This window comes from Anser cygnoides, chromosome 21, assembly GCF_040182565.1.
Source record: "Anser cygnoides isolate HZ-2024a breed goose chromosome 21, Taihu_goose_T2T_genome, whole genome shotgun sequence".
In the NCBI taxonomy this organism is placed as follows: Eukaryota; Metazoa; Chordata; class Aves; order Anseriformes; family Anatidae; genus Anser; species Anser cygnoides.
Window position 1 is genome coordinate 4,063,325 of NC_089893.1, and position 26,005 is coordinate 4,089,329.

Genomic DNA, 26,005 nt, shown 5'->3' on the forward strand with positions numbered 1-26,005 from the left:
CAACTTAAGGTTAATAGGGTGAGTTTCACCATCAGACTGAAAGGCTGAACAGCTCTAACTGTGCCACAGCAGTACGATAAGCCACACACGACTGAAGAGAAAAGCATTGGAACATGTTTTAGTAGTTGTCAATTCCAAACATTTAATAGAACATAGGTTCACTAGAGCAAGTCTGGAACCAAGATATTTTAGATCTTTAAAAAAAACAAACTTTAATGCACTTTTTTTTTTTTTTTTTTTTGGTTAAGCCAGGCATGAAAACCAGCTATCACAGCAACCAGACATTAAATAGTTCCCACAAAAATATTTAATTTCCACAGTATTTTCTTCCAATATCTTTAGTGAATTTTGTAGCAGAACTTTACAGGAGACAGTACTTAATGCAATATACAGAAAAACAGATTAGCTTTAACTTTTTGTTTTGTTAACTTCTCCCCCTGTTGAATTCTCCCGGTCACTTTGTAATTACTGCACAATCCTCCTTTTTACATGAACATTTCCAAGTGGAAAGTGGAATTTAAGAATGTTCAGCACTGCATCCCTTCCAGGATACAATGACTGGGGTAACTGGACACAAGTCCAACAAACTACATAAGCATTTTACATACAATATATACATGGATAGCACATTCTGCAGTTTACTGAGGCTGGGACAACATCGACAATTCAGGGAAGAACTGCAGTACCAGTGACTAACGCAGAGCTTCCTATGTTAGAATGCCTGAAAAAAACTTCAAACATTTGAGTCACCACATGATTAACATCCACTGGTGGCACTATTATCATGTGTGATTTGCCTATATGGGTTCCAACACACAAAGTCTCTTGAATGTTCTGCAAAATGGTTACTTCCATGGCACCATAGCCTGATACTAACTTAGCAAGAGGAAAAGCAATTAAAGAGTCTTCATATGAAAAGCACATGTAAGTGAAAGTCTACACAAAGACAGCACATTCCCTGTGGCATCTGAGAGCTGTGACACCGCAGGTATCAGTGCTCTTTCACCTTTAAAGTGCTCAAAAGGGATCCCAAAGCTGAGAAGGTCCAAACCAGTGCCAAATTCCAAAAGAGTTTTGGAATGCTAACACTTGGCCTTTGAGAAACCATTCCCAGGGGCTTCAGTCCCTTAGTGCATCTGTCATTGTCACCCACCCCAGCAGAACAGGATAATATGGGAATTCGCCTACCTTGTACGTTTCAGTTACCATCTAATCTGAACTCCTGTGAAGAGATGTTTGTAATTCAAATTTCTGAGAACACTGAGGTCATGAAATTACCTGGTATGTACCCCGCCCCTCCTCGTTCAATCTAGTGTAGAAGCAGGTGGCAGTATGCATTCTGCCTGGATCATTTGTAAATCCGGGATGCTTAACTCTGTTTTGGAAGAGTTTGCAAGTTAACTAACTGTATAAAAATACAGTATAGCTGTAATATTGCTTTGAAAAGCATTTTTGCAAACTTTTGTTTCTGTACAGACTGGTAATAACATTACCAGATAATATAATACATATTTAAAATTAAAAAAAAAAAAAGGAACTCTTTAATAAGTCTGAACACTAAAGTCTAAATAGCTTGTTTAAAACAAAACAGTGTGACCCAGGAAAATTTTGCTTGCATGGTTAAATTATAGCAGCATGGTTACTGGCTTCTCAAGGAAATTCTTGAATTCCGCAAGCCACTGTGCTCCAACTGCTCCATCTACAACACGATGATCACAGCTAAGTGTAACGGACATCACACTGGCCACATCAAATCTGGAAAAAAAGAAAAAAAGAAAGTTAACACAATCTTCTGCAAATCACTGCCAAAGCAGCTATATCTCACACAGGACACTTGAATTATAATCCACCCCTTGAGCATTCCTTAAATATAAAATTAAGCAAGTAGTTAAACAGGAACAGATGGCTAAACTGTTGTGTATCCCTTATGCTTTTCCATACCTTATTCCCCAACCCACCCCCTTCAAAGAAAGGGCCAGCCTTTCCTTAACTTGCAAGGAAGTTGCAAGAATAAACATATGGCAGGTCATTCATCCGTCACTGCAACAGGATCACACAAACATCAGGAGAAACATATATCTCCCTATTCTTCTTCAGAAGGTGCTGAAAGCAGCATGTCAACAAGTAATAACTATTTTTAAAAAATCTATCTAGGGGAAGTGTTAGAAAACTAGCCATTATTTCAGAGTTTTAATTCAGAAGCTCAGTACACGCAGAACCAGATGAATACTGACCCTTTCTCATTATCAGCCGGCACTAGCCTTTTCTCTGAGGAGCCAACTGCGAGGATGCAGGCTTGAGGTGGATTGATTATGGCAGAGAAATTCTTAATCCCATACATTCCTAAATTGGAAATCGTGAAAGTGCCACCCTACAAGACAAACACATTCACAGAAAACTCAGAAATCTGTTTCAAGTGGAATATTAATGAACACAGCTGACACGTCATGAAACAGACTGCTCATTCTGAAGAGGGACAGAAGACAAGGGCGGCAGTTATTACTAGCAGCTGGAGTTCCTCACCTGGAATTCATGTGGCTGAAGTTTACCTTCTCGGGCTTTAGTGGCCAAAGAAACCACGTCCTTACTGATGGAAGCCAGGCCCTTTATATGTGCGTTAAACACAATAGGTGTTATAAGGCCTGCAGGAGTACTCACTGCAACGCTAACGTCCACTACGTGATTTCTGCAAGATACAACAGAGATGCCAGTTACTCTAGCAAGACACAAGGAATTTCAGGTGTTAAGACAACTCTAAGTTAATATTTGTTCTGCAACAACTGTTTCACCTCACACTAGCCTCAGACTCAAGATTCTTGGCACTTCCATTAAACCCCCTCAACTATTGCATTATACCTGCTCCCCTCCCTACTCAAAATCCCGCCAGAAGATCTGCTACTCTGCCATCAACTCTCTACTGAACAAATAAAGTTTCTGGCTTCGACCGTACCATAAACTTACTGCCTAATAACTGTGTCCATCCACGAAGAATTTGCCTCAGGCACCTTCAAGCATGCCAGAGCTGAAGCTTTAATTATGAAGTCATTGACTGAAAGCTTTATGTTATCCGAGACCTCCTGCAAAGGAAGAGATTTGAGGTGTCAGTTTATCCCTTATGTGTAAAATAATTTGGGTAGTCACTGCCACGCAGTCTTGCTTAGAGAAAATGAGAGAAAACAATCACACTACCTGTAAGCGTTAATATTTGAAGTGCCAAGATAATTTAGGAGGTGAATATATATCCTTCATAATCTAAGAAGGCACATTTTTTATGTCTGTTTTTCCCCAAACTTGGCTTAGAATTAACATTTTATTTTATTTTTTTACCCTCAAGCAGGGTACTATGTGGCCTTCTTAGGGAAATTAGATATTAGCACACAGTACCTCGGCAAAAAATCTCATTCTGTCACTGACAGTCCAGAACTGATGCACAACAGCTAGAAAAGGCACTGGAAAGAGTATTTTTTCCAACCCAAACTGGCATATCACCAAAAAGCAGGGTGGGCAAACCTGTGAGAGAATGCAGTTTCCCCCCAACCCCCCAAATACTTGACCTGATTGAGTTCTTTCCTTAGCACCAGTACTTCTCCCATGTTCACATCGATAGAAAGGTAGTAGTGAGGTATTGTTTGTTTAGATTGCATCAGTCGTTGAGCAATGACCTGAGGGTACACAACAGAAACAACAAAAATAAATGATTTCAGAAAATTTATGATCACAAATAATGACGTCAGGGAAGTAAAATCTCCTCACCCTCCGAATGTTGCTGATAGGGATATCTGTGAAGGTCCCCACTGGTGCTGCTGCGACTGCAGCAGCCGCAGGTACTGCTTCTGCTGCTGGAGCCTGCAACCAGAGCAAGACAGCACAGTTCACAGGACTCATCAAACACCAACCGCAGAGTAGTTCAGTAGGTAGGAGAAGAGCTGAAGCCCTGCTGCCTCTTCCTTGTGAGCAGCAGATATTTCCACTCTCTAGCCCCACCTCTCTGATCTCCAACTAGGTTCATTATAAGCCCTACAATTGATTATTAAATCACACATTAAATATTACACACTGCTCTGAAGTTCACAAAGTGCTAAGTCCTGCTAGATGATGGTTCCACATCCCATTCTTACAGATCTCAGGTCTACTCACTGGAGCAACCTTTGGCGGCACAAACGATTCCACATCTTTCTTTGTGATTCTACCCTCTGGTCCAGTACCTAAAAGCGTCAAAGGAAAACGTAAGAGGATTTCAATTAGTTGCAACAGGGCATCACGAAGCTCTGTTCAACAGAGATGTAAGTCACTAACAGTCCCTGGTGGGGAAAGCTGCACCGTGAGGATCATCCTGATAGGGAGAAAAGAACAGAACAGGCAAGAACGTACCTGGAGGAACTGATACCTGACAGAGAGAACAAGGAAGGCAAAGGGCACCTTACCTTTCACTTGGGCAAGGTCAATTCCTTTTTCTGCCGCCAGTTTCTTTGCCAGAGGACTAACGAGGACCCTCCCTTTCCGGGGAGGTGGCCCAGCTGCGGGGACTACTGGAGTGGAAGGAACAGCAGGCTGGGGAGGAGGAGCAGCTGCAGCAGGAGTTGCCACCTTAACAGAAGAATCAAAGCCATTAGCTTTGTGATTATTTTGCAAACACCTTGGAGGTTTCACTTCAGTGCAATAAAAGAACAGGACCATCTAATTACCAGTCAAGGGAATAACAAGAGTAGTCTCCAACCTGGAAGTACTCAGAGAAGTTTCCCAGCACCAGAAATACTATCAGAAACTTTCCCGTGCAGAACACCAACTAAACTGTTGAACTATATATCAAAATGGTGAAATAAGTAATTTATAGTCCTAATTTTCAGGAAGGAACTGGTACAAGGAACAGGCTGGAGAAGAGACCATAACAAATAATAACCTGCTCCAGTTTTCAGAGGGCAAAGTAGAGACCTCAGAAACGATCTCTTCTGAATGCATGTGTTAGCCTGGCACTCAGAGGATTATAGACATTATTACTGGAGTCAGGGCTTCTCACAGTCAAACCAGCAGAACAGTTTAGATCCAACCAGAAACTCTTTACAGTGCCCATAACCTCTCTCCCTGGCTAAGAAAGGCCCTTACTGGTGGAGGCGGAGGAGGAGGAGGAGGAACTTGCGCCTTCATGTCAGCTACTGCAGTCTCTTGGTAGTCAGCAAAGGCCGGAATATCAGACTCCTTCTCCACAATGATGCAGAGGGTTGTTCCTAATGGCACGTCTCTTGTTCCTTCAGGCACCAAGATTTTTGCCAAGTAGCCTTCCTCCTGCACTTCAAAGCCTGAAAGGGAAAGAGCATGAAAAGCAGCATGAAAAGTAACACAACTTTTTTCCGTTGCCCCACATCTTCATGTCATGAGCAGCCGGAGGAGAACAGGTAAAAGAGGCTACTCTGGATCCTCCCTTTTTAAGGGGGCACCATCCATTCTTGGCTTTGGAGTTGACTCACCTATTGTGGCTTTGTCTGTCTCAATTTCTGCCAGTAAGTCTCCCTCGTTCAGTTTCTCCCCGACTTTCTTCTCCCATCTCTGCACCGTGCCCATTGTCATGGTAGGTGACAGGGCAGGGAGAGTGACCTGTGAAGCCAGAGAACACAAGCGCATCGCATTCTGGTAATGCAAAAGGAACGGGAACACGATTGTAACTCCTGACCAAATGATGTCAGCCTAAAGGAGCAGCCAACCTTTAATGCACTCTCAGATCTGACTCCACTACAGCACAGCACAGTCACGTGCTGTATCTCTAGTTTGGCTTCTTTTATCAAGCAAAGAAAGCAAGCAAAAGAAAAAAAAAGAAGAAATCTATATATCAAAGTCATTTGTAGCACCATCCCATCGGGAGTCCAAAGAGACTGAAAGGAAGGCTGAAGCAAGCTGCTTTGTCTTTGACAAACACATTTGGCCCCTGTAAAAGCTATACAAACTTGTCCTCCAGTAAGCATTTAAAGGTGCTGTAGGTTTACATGCGCATTTTGCAGTGCAACAAACATGGCACATGTAATTACAGCTTTGGAGAACTGGACAGGTAAGGCAAGCAGAGGAAATCAAGTTAAGTAGCTGAAATTCAAGTCAGCTCGAGAAGCCTTGAATTAGTTCCACATGCAACTGCTGATTTTTCGTAACGTCTCAGACAAATCAACTTCCACGTCTCAACTGTGTAACTAGGTCAATATTTTCAAGTTTTCTATTTCAGAGGAATGTCACAGAAATGCCGTTACCAAGTGCTCAGATGCAGCAATGGACGTACACCTCAGCATCTAAGCAAACAGATTATCCACAAATATATCATTTTCAGTCACTCAAAACCACATCTGGTGTGTTCATTGGAGTATCAGAGAACGGAGTTCTGCTCCAAGACCCGAGCAGGGCCTTCAGAGCATATTCACATGTAGTACGAGGTTTGTATACACCAGAACTGTTCAACTCAGACAAATGTAACTTTTTCTAGCCTGCACAATAATCCTGGAGAAATAAGTCTCTCCTACAGGCAGCTGGGATGCTAAAACAATTTTCAGAAAAAAAAAAAACACAACACTTTCTGGGACCTCCCCAAACACCTGCTTAAAGCATGCAACAATTCAAGTGGTTTGCACTGCTGCACTTACAGCTCATAACCTCCCACTCCTGACAGGGTTTATGACAGAGTCCCCTAGAGCTGGCAACGCCAAAGACAGACAGAGCGCAACAAATCTTGCATCAGCAGCAATGCTCTCCTACCTGCATGTGAGGAGGGTAAGAGCTGCCAGGAGCCTGAGGAGAAGGCTGAGGTGGGGCTGAGGGAGCTGCGGCTGGAGGGGGAGGCACTGAGGCTGCAGGGGGCACAGACGCTGCAGTATCCAGAGTGTAGTTTTTAAAGGCATCAACATGTTCAGGCCTAGAAAAAAAAAACAAACACAAAAAAAACAAACACAAAAAACACAATGGTAAAACCAGTCTGGTGACTGTCCCTTAACCTTTCACACAGGGCAGCCAAGAAGTCCCAAGAGAGAAAATTCAACTCAAGAGTTAGCAAAATACCTACTTTTCTACTGTGATACATATTATGGCCCCAATAGGAACATCTCTTGTTCCTTCTGGCACCAGGATCTTGGCCAAGTAGCATTCCTCCAGGCTCTCAAAGCCAACTGTTGCTTTGTCTGTCTCCACCTTTGAAAAAGAACAGGATACTGTTAGAGCAAAACAGAAGACTAGTGAGCTCAGAGCCCTGCAGTCTGACAGCGTAGGGTCGTAACGCCCGCAGTCCTGGCAAAACCACCCTGTCCCACCAGCTCTGGGAAAGCGTGGTCTCAAACACAGTAAGCGCTCCTCTCGCTCAGAGAGACGAAAAGCAGCAACCAACTCCGTAAAGCTGCCGGTCGCTCGTTCCCAGCAGCGTCTCCAAAAAGCGGGTTCAGGTGAGGACAGCCGGGGACAGAACCCAGGGCGCGCAAGTTGCCCAGTAAAAATGCAGCGCAGCTTCTGCCCTCAGAATACCTCTGCAATGAGCTCTCCTTCACCGATCCTGTCACCTTCCTTCTTCTCCCAGCGCGCGATGGTGCCCATCTGCATCGTGGGGGACAGCGCCGGCAGGGCCACCTGCGAGGAAAAGGGAAGCGTTACAACCTGCGCAGCCCTGCCCGTAGGGACCCCGCTCACAGGGCAGGGACAGGTCACTGAGGACAGGCTGTCTGCAACCCCTGGCGGGTCAGGACTGCCTCCAGCCTGCAGGAAAGATCCCAACACCGAGGTGCCAGGGGAGCAGGTGCAGCAGGGAACCCAGAATACAGGGAAAAGGGGATAATGGTGAGGGGGGAAGCCGATGGTGGTACCAGGGTCTGGTGCGCGGCAGTTCCAGGGCCTGGCGTGCAGGGGTGGGGAATGAAGGAGAGGCTCTGGGCCAGGGGGAGGCACAGAGGTTTGGGAGCTGAGGGACTGGGAGAGAGCCTGGCGTCCTCTGGGGCGAGGAGGGCTGCCTGCTGGGGGGCGGCAGCTGGGAAGGGAAGGGAAAGAAAAAAGGGAAGGGATAAAGGGAAGGGAAGGAATGAAAGGAAGGGAAGGGAAGGGAGAAGGGGAAAAGAAAAGGGGAAGGGAAAAGAGGAGGGGAAGGGAAAGGAAGGAAGGGAACGGCGGAAAGGAAGGGAAGGAGAAGGAAGGAAGGGGAAGGGGAAGGGAAGGTCGCGGGGCCGCCTCTCACCTTCTGGTGTGCCGGCAGGCTGCAGCAGCGGCTGGGGACGACCCGGGGCCCGGCTGCGGGCAGGAGCCCCCGGGGCCTGCGGGCGGGGCCGCCCAGCGCCGGGCCGCGTCCCGGAGCCCCCGCCCGGGCCCCCACGGCCGCGCCGGGGCCGACGGCGGCGGCGCTGAGCGCTCGGCAGCCCCGCGCCAGGCCGGCGGCCGGGACGAGGCGTCGGGCCACCGCCCGCCACATGGAGCCGGAGCTGGAGCCGGGGCCCCGGCGCTCGGTGACCTCCCGCTGCGGGCACGGCCCGGCTCGGCTCGGCGCGGCGCGGCACGGAGCGGCACGGCACGGAGCGGCGCGGCACTGCCGCAAAGCGCCGCGGGGCGGGGCCGCCGCGGAATGGCGGCCGGGCACGGCCCAGGCCCGGGGGGGGGGGGGGGGCGGCTGAGGGCGAGAGGGGCCCCGAAGGACGTGCGCTGAGGGAACTGGGGCTGTCAGCGCGCCGTGTACACCCTGAGGTGTGTAATCCTCAGGGTAGCGGGAGGTACTCGGGTTTCAGCTTAGCAAAATTCCCATTTACCCTCCACCGCTATCCTCGTCCTCACCCCCAGCCCCTCATCCCACACACCTCACCGAATAAACCCATGGAAACTTTACTTCTTTTTTTTCGGGACCAGTATGAAGCTAGCCCTAAAACAGGCCCTGTTCCTCTCAGTGATTTATGCACGCCTTTTACTTTTCACAGCTATCTTTCCCTGTGCAAGCACTGAACAGGCTCAGTTTGCAAACCCCGCTTTATTGAGATGAGGGCTTGGTCCGCTAAAACCAACGTTTATCCATCTGGGATGTCAGGATCTTAGGTACACAGATAAGGTTTTCACTTTCCTTGAGGACATGCCTGAGAACCACCCTCCGTTTCAAATGATGAATGCAAACTCTATGTAGAGTTTCTATGAAAATATAATTTTACACGTACCATGTGTTACACAGCCAAGTTACAAGTATAGGAGCAGGAAAGTAACTTTGAAGAGAGTTGGGTAGAAATAAACATTCAACACAGCAAAAATGCAAGTCCTGGGTATGATATTAAGAGCATATTCCCAGAATAAATTCACTGCAGTCAGTGTTACAGTAGTGTCAGACTGATTTAAAAGCAACAGCTTTTGGTTTTATCAGCAAAACCCATCCAGTCCAAGGACTTGCCATCCAATACCTCTTATCCCTGTTTCTTACCTGCTGCAGACCCCTTCCTGTAAATCACAGAAGGTAAAGCAGCTGGTGAAGGCTGCGGTGTCACTGCAGGAACAAAGCTGAATCCAAACAGCTCACCGAAGCGGTACTTTTGGGAGTGAACGAGGCAAAGCGGGGCCTTCAGCTTCAGTGACAGCACTGCTAGCAGTCCCACCTCTGCTATCACCGAGGGAGCTGCACATAGGGACCCCAAGAACAAAGCACTGCTACCCGTCCTGTCTCAGGGAATATCGTTTGCATCTTAGCTTACATATGACATTAACGCTGATGATAGGTTTGTTGCTGACAACCCCAAAAAGCAAGTCTTGTCCAGTCTTGCTCCTCAGATACAGCCCAGTGCTGTTCTGGAGAGCACATTGCTGAAAGGCTGTCAGATCTGGTTCAGTCTTTGACTCAGGGGTAGGAAGGGCAGTAAGCATATTAAACGTGCCCATGATTAGCTGCCTGAACTGGCCTAAGAACAAGGCTGAGGCTCCTAACTGTCTCCTGTATCAGCTAACATCTGTTTTATTTTCTAGGAGAAAATTGGATGCCTACTGGACAAGGCTAAATTGAACCAGAAGCTCTGATCATATTAACAGCCTTCCGTGTCTTCAGTGCTCCAAAACCAAGCAGTAGTACTGAACTGGCAACTACAGAATGTCTCCATAAAATTCTACTCTGGGTGTGTGGCTCTTGCCGAAATAAAATTGAGAAGCAAAACTTGAAGCAACACTTGAGGAAAAAATTGCAATCGAAATACAACAATTGATTTCAGTATAACAACCCCATGCTCTCTTTAACAACCTACTAAAGATCATGCAACACTGAAACAAGTTCCAGGGAGAAAGAAAATCTGTTTTTTCCAAGAGATGTGTCCCGTCCGCCCCCCCCGCAGCCACTGATGAACTTGTCCATTGACGAGCTGTCCCACTGACACTGGCTGCTTGCTGTCTGCGAGGAAAGTCACCATAACAAACTGTAGGGCACCGCAGGCATGTTGTGGTGTGCCAGCGTGGCACAGGGCCAGGTAAAAGCCTTGAGCTCTTTCCTGGACAGTGAAGCAGTGTGGAAGGAAATAGCATTGTTACTGCCTGTACAAGCTGGCAGCATATAAAACCCAGTAGGAACTAGCTGGAGTTCCATAGTAAAATAAGATCAAGCCCAGTGTTGTGTGAACAAGAGACCATACAAAACATCTCAGCATCCACTAGAAAGTGAGTAAAACACAGTATAATGCGTGCAGAAATATACAGAAAGCACTTGCACTGGTATAAAAATATCCACAGTCCTCAGACAATGTAAACTGGTACAAAATAATTCCAAACAGTAACATATTTACAAAAGGACATGTTAATATAAAACAGTAAAACCAGGGTCACCCTCTCCCAGCCTCATCCAAAGCACAGACACGTGGGTAGTCCATGAAAGGGCCACATGCACCGAGAATGAGCAGAACCTTGACTTGCCATTTGACCTTTTAAGTCAACAGTGTCTGCCGCAGACCAGAGCCAGTGCTGTGCGAGTACAGCTGACCGGCAGCAGAAGGACAGAGGCAGGCAATGCAGGGGGAAAGAAACAAACAGAACAAACAAACAAAAATAGAACACAAAAAACACAAGCCTCAGGGATTTTCAGGGCGCGCACCCTCCCAGCCAGCCATCTATTTCCTGCTCCTTCAGAAACCCCAGGAGCAGGCCTACCAAGGAACGGATGGTGCTACTGATAGGATTTATCCCACCGGTGTGGTTATGTTTGGTGGCCCTGGCAATCAGTGGACAGCAGCACAGAGGTGCCTGTGCACAGGAGGTGACAATCAGTCCACTGTGCTGACAGAGGAGACGGCAGGAGTGCAAAGAGAGGGGCTCAACAAGGAGAGGGGCTGTAAGTACCTCGGGGAAGCAGCTGATTCCAGCTCCTGCCTCCCCAAATGAAATCCTTCAGCAGAAAAGCAAGCACCAAGATCCCACAGTCCCCATGGCAACAAAGCAAACCCAGAGGACCTCAGAAGTGAGTACAGCTTTGGAAGGCAAGGGGGAGAAGCAGGGCTAGGAAGTGGAAGCCTAAATTTTGGGAAAAAGGAAGCTTTGCCGGGCTGGTGATCTTTGCTTCAGATCATGCAGAAAACCTTCAGAAGACTGTCTTCCTTCCCCAGGTCACACTGCTATACTCAGTCTGGACTTTCCACGAAGTTCCCTCTGCTCCTGCAGCACATGCAAGTCCGAGACCAAAGTTGGTCAAACCTTCTGCTCGCATACTCCAGCGGCTTCTTCCGACTCAAAGGCAAAGCTTCACATTTTTGCCATCAGTGCAGACTTATGCAATACTGTGTACAACAAACGAGACTTGAAACGCCCAGATCACAGGCTGCAGCACATACTGCAGGAATGGAGAAGCAGGGGAAAGGAGAAATGCATCGTTAAGGCCTTCAGGGTTCTGTTGATAGGACAAAGCAAGGTGTTTCTTTCCCACAGACAATCATTTCAGTCCCACAACGCTGTCTGTATTTGGCCACAGAAAGTCAGGCATCCACGCCAGGCATCCATGCACACAACATGCATCACCCGTTGCTTGCAGAGAAACCCTTTCTTTTGGCAGCTTGAATTGGACTCCTTCCAGCACGCATGCTTTTTGGTCATTCTCCGAGCTCAGCAGCCAGTTACAGGTTTCCATAGTGACAAGACCTAAAAGCTTGATTAATTCTCCCCGTGGTCTTCTTCCACCCAGGCCACAATTTTCCCCTCCCAGCCAGGAATGATGTCATCATCATGGAATACCTGTGAGAAAAGAGTCCAGTCATGTCTGGAGCCTGGACACCGCTCCAGGATGTGTGCATAGCTTAAGAGGCAGGCATCGAGCAAGAGAGCCTAGCTAGGATTTTACTGCGCAGTTCACTGAACATACTCCTCATCCATCACTGACATGCATCTCAATGAAATTTTCAGGTTTTTAAGTTAAAAAAACAAATTAGGCTCCTTCTTCAACAGGTAACAGTCAAGATTTTTGGCTTTTTATTCTTTGACAGGAAAGGTAAAATAAAGACAGGAAACATGCCTTTTCTAATCTATCAGACTACAAACCCCAGCTGTTTCTGCAGAACTAGTCAGCTGACTGCTCCCAGAGAGGGTATCCCCTTGCACTTGTCTTCATCAATTTGTGAAACAGGAAACATTCCAATAACCTTTAACGGATCCAGTACACACCAACACCAGCCTGAGCTCAAACAGGGCTACAATGCAGTACACAAAGGAAGAGATGCCACAAACACTGTTACCTCTGAAAAACCTTGAAAATAAAGTAGGAGAATGTTTTCTGAATAAAACACATTGGTCTAACGCGTATCTCATTGCAGCAGGTTTCATAAAAACACTTAAAGAGCTACAAGTGTAGCCTGGGTTTTGCCCAGCGTCCCCTGAGCTGTGTCACAGACGGCTTTTGGCAATAGCCTTTGCCCAAGGGGCTCTGCAAACGCCAGGCAGCTGCAATCAGATTCATATCATTGTCCTGGCTGGAGATAAAAATATCCCATTTTAGCTCCTTAGAAGAGGAGCTTAACCTAGAACTGTGAAAATCAGCAGTCTGTTTGGAGACAAGTTCAAAGATTTTATTAGTTTAGAAGTGGTATGACCAAGGTCTCCAGGGCTGTGTTGTAACACTGAACCCAGCGCTGCCTGATAGTTAAATTCCACACCTACCTCCTCCTTGACTGTGCCAAACTCGGGATCCAGGGCTTTGAAATGGTACCGGTGGGCTCCTTCACGATCAATAGCTACCTTAAAATCCTTCAGAGTCACTTCCCCTAACCTGCAAGGGAAGAGTTTGGCACTAAACCACAGTACAGGCTTTATCTCTAGTGTTCCTGCATGGCATGTGGAACCACAGCACAAGTCTGACTAGGGATCTAGCACCCTAGCCACAGGAATGTGAAGAGTGCGCCCCACCTGTCAACCCCAAGGTCCTCTTCAAAGGAAGAATTTCCTCATAATTTGCAGGAACCACCTCTAAACAGCCTTTCTCCCTTTCCCTTTTGCACTGACTGACATGGGTGTTTCGGCACAAGAGTGCTGCAGTACAAGCCACGATAGATCTGCTTGGCTGCTTTCTCTTGGAAGTTAATAATAATAACAATAATAATAATAATAATAAATAATTTCTTAGGGCTCAAACAAATCTATCAGCTAGGGAATTGCTTTAGACAATTTCCCCCAGTCAATGGTATGAAATCCAAGCCCCAAGTTAACGCACAGGGAACCCATGCTAGTGGTGACCATACCCAGAAGAGATCAGACTAATGTTTTCGGGGAAAAAAGCGCCTCCCAAATCAACGTGAGCAAGGCCAAGCCAAATCTCACCTCTTTGGTATGTTGACCATGAAAGGTGTGAGGGAGCGGTCAGTGAAGTACAACACTTTGGTGCAGGCACTGGTGCTCATCACAGGTGTGCTGTGAGAATGAGGCAGTTCTACAAAGAAAGGAGCACAGAGCACACTCATTGGGGAACAGCCTGCCTCCTGCCGCCACAGGAGACAAGCGATGCTCTCAGCATCAAACTTATCACAGTGAAGAACCTGGAGGTGGGAAGATATTCTTATGAGGGTGGATTTTCCCTTGGGAAGAATCAGGTATTCCAATGCTTACTGGAAAACTTTGCATTTTAAGGTAACAACACACCCATATGCGTAAGCCTAGACAATTTGCCTAGCACTGCCCTCCAGGATTACTGTCCCAGCAGCTTGCTGCTACCGTCTACTCCACAGGCACTCTGTTCATTACCTCAGCAGTGACAGGAGAACCTTTCTGGAAGAGGAGACTGAACAGACTCCATCCTACTGGCTGGGCACAAAACCACATTATCACTCGCCTTCACTTGCAGGTGGGCACAGCAAAATGGTCTGACTGATCACCATCATTAAGGCAAACGGTTATCTGTCTCCTCCCACCTGCCCATTCAGCTTGGCCAGGATAGGTGTTTGCGCACAGATTTTTCTCTGCTCATTTGTGTTTCTCTCCCTCTGGCTACTGCCTAGTTTCCTCTGCCCCTGCAGTGTGCTGCGCCAAAAGCTGAAGCAGGGGAAGGTTCACATTGAGTGACTCTACAGTTTTAACTTTCCTAGCATGTAGAAAACAGTATGGACACCAAGTCAAAGGCTTTCTAATTTAACAAATCTTCGGAGCCACCTCATAGACCTCTTTACACCTAAGGGAATTTAGGTTTGAAGCTGCAAGACTCAATTTTCCTGCTGCAGTGGAGGCGATGAAGCCTGCTAAGGCTCAGTGAGAAAGGGAGAGGTACAGCATGTATGCAGGGTTGATCTAATGACAGTGGTTGACCTAATAACTGCAGTTTATGGGAGAAGGAAAATCATCAACTCTTCCCCCAACCCCACTTCAGACTTCTGAAGTTCCTCTCCTGCATTCCTCCACATCAATTACATCCATACTATCCTGCTGCTGGATGCTGTAATGCAGCCGAAAGGTGGCCTCTACCTTTCGCCAGCACCTGGAGTCCCCTGCAACCTCACAGACTTCCTAGGCAACATTTAAATCCAACCCTGGGGAAAAAAAAACAAAAAAAAAAAAAAAAAACACCAAAAAACAGCCTTCATAGTGAAAAGCTAACTGGAGCTGCTGCAGCTGGAGCCAGGAAACTTGGTGTCACAAAGGGCTGTGCTGTTCCGCATACATGAAAGGAGGCAGACATGATGGGGGAAGCAGGGGAGGAGGCAACTGTACAGTTACATGTCCACTAGATGGTGCAAACCAGCAGGGAAGCTGAAATAACGTTACGTTTCCCACTCATCCCAGAGGTAATTATTTGTCATAATTATTTCTACTGCAGTGCTACCCAGATGGCCCAGAGATTCCCACTGTAATGGCGCTTTACAAACAAGCAGCTGTAGGTTGCCTCTGGCCCTTTTCCCCTGCAGTGAAGCCTAGCCTGTACAGCAAGTGACTAAAGACAGGAAAGTAAGCTCTGGTGAAGGGAATAAGCTTGGGGGTGGCAGATTTTCAAGGCAATGCTATGTCCTCGACTCTAGATAAGAAATCTGAGCAATGAATTGAGCAGTGGGAGAGCAGGAGCTGAAAGGCACTTACTGGAGTTTGGAGGCCAGGAGTCTCTACACTCATTTGTTGCTCTGCTTGCTGGTGATTTCCCCCGGATCTAGGGTGTAAAGCCAAAACAGTGAGAACAGTGTCACTTCCCAGTTGGGACTCATATTGCTGGTAAGCTCTGGGTTGTGCGTGAGGGGTAGAAATTAAGAGCCAAACACTAGGAAACTTTTACCCTTCTCTCTTGCCTCTTCTGTGTCTCCATGCGGTGTAACCGTTCCATCAGGCTGGAGATGCCCTGCTCCAGGCTGTCAATAGTGTGGTGCTGTGGGTCGTGGCCACTGAAACTGTTCCTCAGGCTACGAAGTGCGTCACGAACGAGCTGCAAGTCGTTTGTCTTGCCAAGAGAACACAAATTAATCAGATTATCTCCAGGCTGCTTTCTTCCCATCTAAAGCCACAGGCCTTAGAAAGGGGAAAAAATAATCTTAAAAAGGTAGCAAAGGTAACAGCTTCCAGGATACCTGGAACCTTCGTCTACATCTGGCTGGGAAAATATCCCTTAGGTGCACTTACCCCTCGGTGGGCTGCAGGAGCAGCTCCTTTTCCTGCTGTCTGGAGGAAGCCATTGCTCTGAGCACTGTGACTGCTGTAGGCCATCACCTGTTCGGTGGAAGATGCATGTGGTGCTAGGAATGTTAGCGTTAGGAATACCCCAAAGATCCCAGTTTGCCATCTTCAAAGTGACAAGAAGGAATGAAAACTTTTCACGCTGAGTGGTACAACCAGCACCTTCTACCAGGTAAATACACTAAGGGGTGTGCAGGCAGTCCTATGGGCCAGAGCACAGATTTCCCTTAGGATTTTGACACAAGAGGCTAAGCCAGAGCTCACTGCTGAGATCTCTGGTAAGCTGTATGCTTTGTAGAGTCTGCCTGCCTTGGTTAGGGCACAGACAAACAGACTGCATTGAGCCTGGCCTCTCTGGGATAAAGGAGACGATTTCTGGAGATAGGTAGCTAGAGGGTGCTAGACAGAAACATCATTCTGACAGTCTGATGTGCAGACCAAGGCTTCCCATACCTCTTCAGCTTCTCTCTTCATGCAGTGAGCTAGCAGGGCCTCTTTGTGCTCCAGCTCCCGCTCCAAATCCACCTGAAAAGGGAACAGAAGTTAACCTTATTGGCTCATCTTCGTGCTACGTGCCACCTCTTAGGGCATCAGTGCAGCCCACCTGCTCCATACCTGCTGGTAGCTGGCCTCAGAAAGCTGCCTTAGCATTTCATCCAGTTTGGTTTGATGCTGCTGTAAGTGCCGATCCTTCTGGCCCAGTTCCTTCTGTAACACAGGAATCAATGGGACAGTGAGTAAGGCTCACAGTCATCTTCCTTATGGCAGGGAGGATTATGTATTCTGCCAGCACCAGGCTCCTCTACAGCTTGACCTACACAATTCGTCTGCTTTTAGCTAGACGTTAGATCTTAGTTTCAAAGCCTTGTTGGTCAGGTCTTTGTGGCAAAGATCCACTACTGAGGCCAGACAACTGATGCAAAGAAAAGATTCTTGAGGGATCATTAGGCAAATGACAGAACCTAACCTGATAGGCTTCTGCACACGTTAGACATTCAGCAAGCCATCACAGAAAAAACATGACAATGAAGAATCCACTATTGAAAGCTATCTGATCCCTCCAACTCATTACAAACTTCCATGGCTGTTGCCATTCATTCACCACCCACAGTGCCATTCTCAGAGGTGACTGAGTGCCAGGGAGACAACAGTCACGTTCACAGGAGAACCACCAGATGCTGCCCCAGCAAAGCTCCCGGAGAAGAGAGGTTCCATTACTTTGTATTCCGCCAACAGCCGGTTTCTCTCTTCAACCTTCCTCTGAAGGTCAACCTACAGAGCAAAACAAATAGGTGTGAGGTCTTGTATTCCTAGGGAGTTAGTGCCAACCTCTTTGCCCTTTGCTAAAGGGAGACCAAGCAGCTGCAGGGTTTGAGGGAGCTGGTTTTTAAGGACAGCAACCTTATGAACAGGGCAGCTCCTTCCTTGCACTGCCCTCTCCAGGCAGACACTGCATCACAGCTCCACCTGTCAAAGTGCCACTTGCTAAGCAGGGAGCACGATGAGGAAGGAACAATCCAACTGCACTGAAAACATCACGGGAAGCCCCTCCCTGTCTCAGCTGAAGGCCTGGGAGGACAGGAAGCGGGAGTGAAGAACAGGGAACTCCAGTGAGTCGGACAGCTGGCGAGCAGACTGCAGTGTTTACTGTGCAGAGACCTTTGACTGGTCATTCCATCTCCCACGACCCCAGGAACTATGCTGCAACCACCAACTTCATCCTTTGGCTGCTGGAGCCCCCAGGGCCCCCAGCCTCTTTCCAAAATAACCTCAGCAGCACAGTGACTCACATTCTGGTTGTGCAACTCCTCCTTGTCCATGTTGGCTCTCAGCAGCTCCTGCTTTAGCTGAAGAACTGAAGCGTCCTGTTGAGCCAGCCTTTGCTGGAGAGCATCCTAGGAAAAGACATCATCTATAGGAAAAGTGTGTGTATAGGAAGGTGTAAAGGCAGAGACCCTTCCACGGGAAGTGACCTAGACCAGTAGCATGGCACGTTGGGCTATGCGCAGTGCTGAAGGGTTGCTGAGGGCCTGAGAGAGCAGGAGATAAAACAGATGTCTGCCCCAACAGGCTCTTAGAGTCCTTCTGCCTTGCTCTTGCCCTGTGGCGGTTTCCCTACCAACATTTTAGCCGTCTTTGATGGAGGGATTTCTGTGCTGCTGCCTGAACTTCTTGCTCCAGAAATGTCCTGACAATGTGCCCTTATGGAAGAAAATAGCAGTGTCTTCAAGGGTCTTTTCAGCGGCCTACAGCTAGTGCCTCCAGCCACACATCTGCAACATCCAGAGCGGGGTAGGAGGCCAAGGTCAGCCAGGGACACACGGAAACTTAAGCTCTCAGCATGACCTAATTGTGCAATGAAATGCTCCCTGAAGAGGCCAGAGTGAGGACTAATTCTGCACCTTTCATTCAGTATTACCCAGAAGCTGAGAGCTCTACCTGGGACAGGTGCTGCTGTCTTCCTTCACAGAAGCCTGACAGGCAGCTCCAAAAATACCTCTCAGGAGTCAACTATGGCGAGTTTGTAACTCCAGAGGGAGAAACTGAACAAACAAGCCAAAAAGGTGAAAAACGCTGCAGCTGAAGAGGACAAGGATGCCCCCAAGCTCTTTCGCCTCTTGTCAAGAGTTCACTGGGCCAACCCTACTGTGCACACCCCAAGACAGTGGAAAAACAAAGTCATGAGAAGCAGCCAGGAATCCTGTGCCTCACGTTTTCCTTAGGGGAAAAAGAAAAAAGAGGTGACTTTTGACCACAATCCTACAGAGACAGAACCCACGAGACCTAACTCCTTGTGCCTGTCTCAACTGCAGGGAACAGAACATAGGATCCCCCACCACCAACTCCCCTAATACAGCTCCCTCCACTCTCTGGGATTCCTCAGAGGTGGATGGTTGCTGCTTGCCCTACTCCTGGGCTGCAGCAGCCCCCGTAGCTTTACTGTTTGTATTTCACGAACAGTCTCTTTCCTCACCTTTATCCCCTGTAGGTTTCGAGCTTCTTGTTTGTATTTCAACAGCTCCTTCTGTAAATCCAAAAGAATTTGATTAAATGGCATCTTGTCACCCCTTCAAAATCATCTCAATTTTCAATGTTCTCTCTCTCTCCGCAGATACATGCTTCAGACAAAAGTACACCCCATCTTGTCCCACAGATCAAAGAGCATAACAGGCCCCCTTAATGAGTTACAGACATGGCAGAAAAACCTGAGCAGCTCCCTAAGCCCCTGTTATTAAATGCACGAGAGGAAAAAAAAAATTCCTCATTCCCCAAATCTGTCCTTCAGGCCAATGTCAAGTACTTCTCTCCCAGAATCAGAACTGGGCCTTGAGCCAGCATCAGCAGAAATTTGACTAAGGCAGGTTTGACAGGACAGGTTCTTTGCTAAGTTTATCTGCTACTTGTTTATATTCAGATATGGCTAGAGATTTAACAGCTGTCCAGAAAAAAAAAAGTTTTGAGAAGCTACTACAACCTTGATCTCTCCAACTTCAAGAACATGCAGGCAAATCTACTTCAGGGTACATTTAAATTCAGGTAATACTTCGATATTTGTTTTCCTAGAAACTGACTATACTAGCAGCAGCTTGAGACAAACCAGGGAGGTAGCGGATACTTTTCTGATGCTATCCCCGCAAATCCCCACTGTACCCATATTAGTGGTTAACGGATATATGTGTATAATGGGTATATGGATACAATAAACACCTCCTAGCCAAGTATCTTCAGTGCTCTCCAGGTCAGTGAATTACAGTTTCAGGTTTTTAGGGACAGATTCCACACAGCAGGAGATGAGAATAGAGCTGGACTCTAACAAAACACACACACCTCACCCCTGCACGCCCCCCTCCTCTCGACCCCAAACCTCTTTTCCCTTCATCTGTCCCTCCTCTAACCTTTAGGTCTTGATTTTCTTCCACACTCTGGTCCAGACGACTTCGGATTATGATCTGAACACAAAACACCATAGTTATTACTGTGCGAAACACCTGTCTGTAGCATAACATTACCTGAGGTTGCTCGATCAGAGAAATGGAAGTATAGCAACGTGCTCACCAGCTGCTCTTCAGGGCAGGCTCCGTGCTCACAAAGTTCAAAGGATCCTTCCTGCTCATCCTCAGGTAAAGATCCATTGAGCAGCAAAGCCTGGGTAGATGAAGAAAAAAAATCTCTTCAGACAATTCAAAGGAAAATAACTGCAATAACAGATTTGAAGTCCATAGCAAAGAGACTGAACCCTGCTTACATGGTGAGGCTTCTGATCTGGAATGAGACTGAAGTGTCTGTCCCCTGCTGGAAGACACCTTTCTAACCACACATTTATAAAAGACTTCAGAAATGCGATGTGCAGGGAAGCCTAATTTTGTTCTGTGCTAGAAAAGACCGAGACACCTCCAGAGGTGCTGTCTAAGTGAGGGAAGAGCCCTTGCCCACACAGTGAGAATCTTAAGCTAGGCCCTGTACTTCATACTGTGCTTCTATCAGCCCTTAACTCCTTCAGCAGCTCCAAGGTAGCCCATGTTTGCAGGAAGATGCCAGAATTTCCACAGCAAACTGCATCCAGCCTGAAAAAGGGAAAACCCTGCACTGTAGGAAGTGTGACAGGCAGGACTGCTCAGATAGCCAGCAGGGTATGCCGTACCAGATTGCTCTAGCTGGTGGTATTTACATTGACCTTTCTGTCTCTTTAACTCCCAGGACTCAAAGACATTTGGTATTTGCCAGGATGTTGCACCAGTCAATAATCTAATGTCTTTTTTTTTTTTCCCGGTTAGTTTTCTGTTTTATTTCTATCTGAACTTCAAGGCTACAGACAAAATATCCCATTTGCAGCAATATTCCAGCTCAGCTCCAAAAGACGTCGAGACCGACAGGTCACGTTCTGCCTGCTGACAGAATCTCCCAAAGAGCTGCAACTGCTGCTGAACAGCAGACACACAGCAATCTGTATTCAGTTAATGCGACGGCTCTTTGGGAAACTGTCCTGTGAGGGCATCCCAAAGCCTGCCCAGCAGGACACTCAAGCAGGGATCAGACAGGAACAGAAAAAACTGTCATGGTTTTAGCTCCTTACGGGGCAGACAACCATCAGGTCCCTGATATTTCAATCAAACTCTCATGAACTGGTGGCTGTGAAATATTGAGCAAGAAGGGGAAAGAAAAAAAAAAAAGATCAATTAATCAAATCCAATTTCTTGGCTTGCAACAACAGCTGCATCTTCCTGCTCCCAGGGAATAAGGGGGCAGCAATGCCAGCTGCTCGCCCTCAGTCCTGAAACGTGGGGCCAGGGTGGAGGAGCAGGACATGCCAGTCCTTCCAGCGCTATCTCTCCCTGCTCCCAGTGGGCACATAATGCGAGCGGATTTTACCAGTGCACCAAGCATCTATTTTCTTTTGGAGTCTTTTGTCTCCTTCCCATTGTCCACCGGGAAAGCACCCTCCCGGCTGCCTATGCTTCTCACACAATCTCTGCTTTGTTTACTGGCACATAAATATTTACAATTGAAAGCCAGTATGGTTCCCAGCACAAACAGAAAGGAATATTCCTGAGAGAGTTCAGGGTCTTTACCATATGGATCGGAGGCTCTACTCCCCATGCAGAGTCACACAAACGCGTTGGGCTGAGGGTCACTTGGTCAAGGAGGGACTGAACCGGGCAGTGAGAAAAAGGTCCCGCAAATAAATGGTCATGGGAGGAAAACGTGCCAAATATTATAGTTCAGCTCAGCTCACTGAAAGACTGATGCAAGCCTGCGTGACCCCTGATCAGCTCTGTGAATCTTGATTGATTTCCCAACATTCCTTGTCTCCCTGCATTACTTCCGATCGCAAATCACAGAATGACTGCTCCATTCTTCCAGGCCGCTAACAAAACCTGCAGGCTGCTAAGTGCCCTGGGGAAGAATGGGAGCCCCAGCCCATGGGAAAATACTGCTGCATCTTTACCATTCTGCACAGTAACATATGTGCTTTGCAGGGTGATAGCGCACTCAGGGCTTAGCATACCATCACAGGACAGGGCACCAGGCCAATGAACCTGGACTCCAACTGAAATACAAGCTGAAAATAATCAACTTCTAAACACACGCTTTGTTCTGGCTTTTCCACAGGGGTTCCTTTCCTACCTGCATTTGGTGTGCCCTTAAAATCTACCTAGATACCATTAGTCAAGACCCCTGACCTTTAGTCTCCATAGCTTACTCTCTCTCTACAGCCCTTTTTTCCCCCCCTCACCAAATACAAGCGTCAACTTACATCAACACAATTTTGGAGAAACCTGAACTAAAACCAACAGAAAAGGCTGTGTCCGAATGGCACAGACTGATGTTAGATTCTTTGAAACCCTGGTAAATATGCAGGCACTGGGCAAATCGCAGCCATGCTTCTTCCCTCCCTGGTCTCTCTTGATTAAGCACAGTATATAATGATGGGGAACAGGCACACCCTGCCCCAGGCAAGACTGCAGCCAGAACCTGCTATCTTCTGCATGGCATCTGGGAAGTTGGGAAGGACAGCCTTTTCATTTCTCTTTCTGGAAAAGGTGACCAAATGACAAGTGCAGGAAGCCAAGAGAGCCTAAACATTGCAGGCAAGGAAGGTATTGGAGTGTGTATTAGGTGCTTATGACAAAGCACTATCAAATACTCCCTTATTCCCAAGGAAGCCTTCCCTAAAGGGAGTCATCCCACAGGGCAAGACGTGGGGAGAGCCACTGTCCCCACTAACCGACTGACTTCTGCACAATCACTGCAAGGCGACCTTACTGGGCCAGGACTCTCACTCAGCTGTTGAGTTCCAGGCCAGTGTTTCTGCTGCAAGATAGCCTATCTGCCAGCTAGATTTGGTAGGAAAAAAAAAAAAAAAAAGAGTATGTAGGGGAAATCTGGCTGAGAAGAAAATCTATTACCTGCAAACCTGATATCATCTTCTTCGCTTCCTCCATTTCCTTTTCCAAATGGTCCTGTTGTTCCAAAAGCTGTTCCTCCCATGAATTCTCCAAATGTGACACAGGGTTCCCTGCTTGCCAGTCAGGCTGGAAGTGAGATTCTGTCTCTTCTGGAAGAGAGACCAACTGAATGCGGTCATGACAGACAGATCCAAAAAAGACTTGCACAACACAGTAATTGCCTACTGTCCACAATGTCAATCACTGCCAAACTAGCATGTCTTCTAGCTGCTATTTATGCCTCATTCTTCACACAAAGGAAACTTTCCTGAGCACACGTAAATCAAAGATGATCGGCATCCTCCCCCTTCATTAACTTGCCGTATCTGATGAGTTTTGATGAGGACTAGTCACAGCAATACCTGCTACCTTGTTGATAAAAGATGAAACTGGCCAGTGCTGTGCACCTACAGACATACAGCTGCAGTACCCTGCTGCATGGGCAGCAAGCAGACACAGTGCTGCTGCTAAAAATATAAGGAAGAGCCCCAGCCTGCCAGCTACCCCACCTGCTGAGGTGGTCATCAAATACTTTCAAAGGAGCACTGAAGTAGGCTATACTGGCTGAAGCAGCAAAGCATTTCCTAGGACAGCTTCTGTCATTTGTTCTTGGGATGGAAGCTAACCAGGAAGGGCTATTATTAGGCTATGTTTTCTTCCAATAAAAAAAAAAAATCATTTCAGGAACTTCTCCTAAAAGGTTTCCTTCAATCTGTATGAAAATTTCAAGTGCAAACTAACCGTATCAGAGGGCATTTGTGGCAACACAACAGTGAGTTCAATGCAAATGCCACAACAATAGTTCAATTCCTTGCAAAGAGTCACTCGACCTACGTACAGACACGCTGTACACACAGACCCTTATACAAAGTGAAGTTCTGCGCTACAGGCTTTACAGTTTCCCATGGACTGTGTATTTAAGGAGATTTCGAGAGGTTTTTTTCCTCCTCTCAATACAGCCAAATGATGCTGTGATGAAAGCAGCACCCTACCGTGAAAGTTAAACATGACCCCTAATCCTTCCCCAGAGCTTTTTTGTTTTCCACGCATTAGCTATCAAGACTCATAGACATTGACTGTACAACTGTTGCCAGATATGGCATCACTGTAGTGCTGACAGTTTTGAGATTTAGGTTTACGAAGAGATACTCAGCAACCTATTCTCTACATTCATTTCAGTCTCTGAGGAACTTCTCAGCAAGTTTGTGAAGCAAACAAATTGCAATAAAAGTGTGAGCTGTGGAGCATTTTGTGCAAGCTACCTGTTTTACTTTCTGTTTCTTCAGTGTGGATGATCACATATCCTGCTTTCTCCTCTGACGGGGTTACAGTGGATTCGCTCTTTGTGCTATGGACAGGACTGGGTGATGCGAGACTGCAAAGGAAATGGGAAACAGTTATTTCAGAGTGCTGATCAACATCACCCTTATCCAAGATAAAAGTGAATATGCAGGAAGTCTTGTTGTCAGAATTATCTGCATACCAGGGAAGCCATTAACAAACTAAACTTGGCATGTAACTTTTCAATCACTCTACGTCAGTGTGACAGCAGGCTAACTGTTACGCAACCCAACGTGTCTCTTCATTTTCCTTAACACAAAGTAAGTTTGCTGCTTCCACAGAGCTTACAAACACTCACGCAGGGATAAGACCACACTTTAAGGTCTGCTCAGAAACAATTTGCTGCGAGCCTTCTATGCACGTTGCAAGCTGAACAAAAAGCCACCCTGGCTTTCTTCATGTCTCACCCCTGGGATTCAAAAGCACCCCTGCAATCAGAGAACAAACTTAAAAATATTTTGTTCTTGGATTTTCTAGTCAGATAACACTCATTTGTGTTCTTAGGTTAAAAGTTCTTTAAAGTAGCCAAATATTTTCAGTGGAGTCATCTCAGCTGACTGTGAGGTCCAAACGCAATCTTTTTTTCTGAAATTCTTCTTACATGCATCACCCAGACAACAAGAAAAGGTGGCTGAAGCTCACTGACCCATTCAACATACCTCCGAAGTCTCAGGAACTAATCCTCGCTAGTGTGAGCAGGAGTTAATTTTTCATTCTCCGCAACACAGAAACAAAGGGCAGAAAACAAAAAGGAAACAATGTGGAAAAATAATAGGATAGGTTCAGAAAAATAAGAGGTTTCAGCAGCTTGCCCTCCACATCTTCCCAGCACTGCTGCTGCATACTCTGCAGCTCTCCCAGAATCTGAAAAGCCTTGCAGTAGAGATGGAAACTACTTGCTTGCAGCTCTGTCTAGTCCACTCCCACAGCCAGTGCTAGCTTAGTTCTCATTTATGTTACAGAGCTTTAAACCATCTAGTTTAAAATGTCCAAACTGAATGGACATTCACCACGTTCAAGGAAGAGACGAGGACAACTTACTAAGTGAAAGAATAACCATCCTCTAATGGGGATCTCTAACAGTCACAGTACCTGTCCTGTCCTGCCCAAATAGGGTGTGCGTGATCGTTAAAGGGCTCCAAGTCGCCTGGCTTTGCTCAAGGATTTATCTTCAGGAAGACTAACTCCATTACAGCACTCCTTCATTAGGCACACGTACACACCACCTGTAACCAGCCGCTTGCTCCTGCTTGTCACTGAGTGGGTGCACAGTGCAGAGCCCCTGAAATGCACTCAGAAGCCCGATGAAGCAGTACCACAGGTCAGTTGCCCCACTCATTACCCCATCAATGAGTTAATGCTGAAAACACTTCTACGCTTTTTGTATCGGTCACCAAGCCCGTTAGAGTATGAAATATCCACTCGTGATTTTCTCTTTAAAGTACACCATAATTCATGATTAAAACATGCAGAAATAAGTGCTGGGAAATTAAAGCTATTTAAGTTTTATGATGCAAACTGTTCCACTTTATTCCTTTTACCACTGTTTGGCTTCTTAACCCATATATCCTTGGTCAGCCGAGTCCCAGAGCTGTCAGTGCCTGCAGAGTCAAGGCTTTAGGGAAACAGCCCCAATG

The 26,005-nt window shown here is 46.8% G+C and overlaps 2 protein-coding genes across 8 annotated transcripts in view; both read right to left on the bottom strand.

Annotated features, from left to right (window-relative positions):
• Positions 1–289: 289 nt before the first annotated feature.
• On the bottom strand, positions 290–8,530 carry DLAT (dihydrolipoamide S-acetyltransferase). The gene is made up of 14 exons (XM_048063316.2): positions 8,189–8,530; positions 7,489–7,590; positions 7,037–7,161; positions 6,733–6,889; positions 5,466–5,592; positions 5,104–5,297; positions 4,425–4,587; positions 4,138–4,205; positions 3,754–3,846; positions 3,555–3,662; positions 2,962–3,077; positions 2,524–2,686; positions 2,235–2,371; positions 290–1,755 (listed from the first exon to the last, which is right to left on the bottom strand). Exons 1-14 carry the CDS (start codon positions 8,417–8,419, stop codon positions 1,626–1,628), a joined length of 1,914 nt encoding a protein of 637 aa, XP_047919273.2. The 5' UTR covers positions 8,420–8,530; the 3' UTR covers positions 290–1,625.
• A 582-nt stretch (positions 8,531–9,112) lies between these two features.
• DIXDC1 (DIX domain containing 1) overlaps positions 9,113–26,005 on the bottom strand; it is a 39,989-nt gene continuing 23,096 nt past the window's right edge. For 5 of the 7 annotated variants that reach the window (XM_013187174.3, XM_013187177.3, XM_013187173.3 and 2 more), the window contains 15 exons: positions 24,290–24,402; positions 22,989–23,137; positions 20,137–20,226; positions 19,977–20,030; positions 19,055–19,105; positions 17,871–17,975; positions 17,299–17,352; positions 16,696–16,788; positions 16,534–16,605; positions 16,027–16,113; positions 15,686–15,847; positions 15,496–15,562; positions 13,753–13,861; positions 13,096–13,204; positions 9,113–12,177 (listed from right to left, as the gene is read on the bottom strand). In XM_013187174.3, coding sequence (XP_013042628.2) covers positions 12,097–12,177; positions 13,096–13,204; positions 13,753–13,861; positions 15,496–15,562; positions 15,686–15,847; positions 16,027–16,113; positions 16,534–16,605; positions 16,696–16,788; positions 17,299–17,352; positions 17,871–17,975; positions 19,055–19,105; positions 19,977–20,030; positions 20,137–20,226; positions 22,989–23,137; positions 24,290–24,402 — 1,396 coding nt within the window. In that variant the 3' untranslated portion in view covers positions 9,113–12,096. Of the gene's footprint in view, positions 12,178–13,095; positions 13,205–13,752; positions 13,862–15,495; positions 15,563–15,685; positions 15,848–16,026; positions 16,114–16,533; positions 16,606–16,695; positions 16,789–17,298; positions 17,353–17,870; positions 17,976–19,054; positions 19,106–19,976; positions 20,031–20,136; positions 20,227–22,988; positions 23,154–24,289; positions 24,403–26,005 lie in introns of those variants that run through there. The other 2 variants (XM_048063245.2, XR_007163148.2) reach the window with 2 other exon arrangements.

Bases quoted from the DNA above. Each gene is read 5' to 3' on its own strand.
- DLAT (XM_048063316.2), bottom strand. From the start codon at position 8,419: ATGTGGCGGGCGGTGGCCCGACGCCTCGTCCCGGCCGCCGGCCTGGCG. The intron at 4,206-4,424 runs GTAAGGTGCCCT...TGACGCTTTTAG, and splicing joins TGACCTTGCCCAAGTGAAAG to GTACTGGACCAGAGGGTAGA. The intron at 2,687-2,961 runs GTAAGTTTATGG...TGTATCTTGCAG, and splicing joins ATGGACACAGTTATTAGGCA to AAATCACGTAGTGGACGTTA.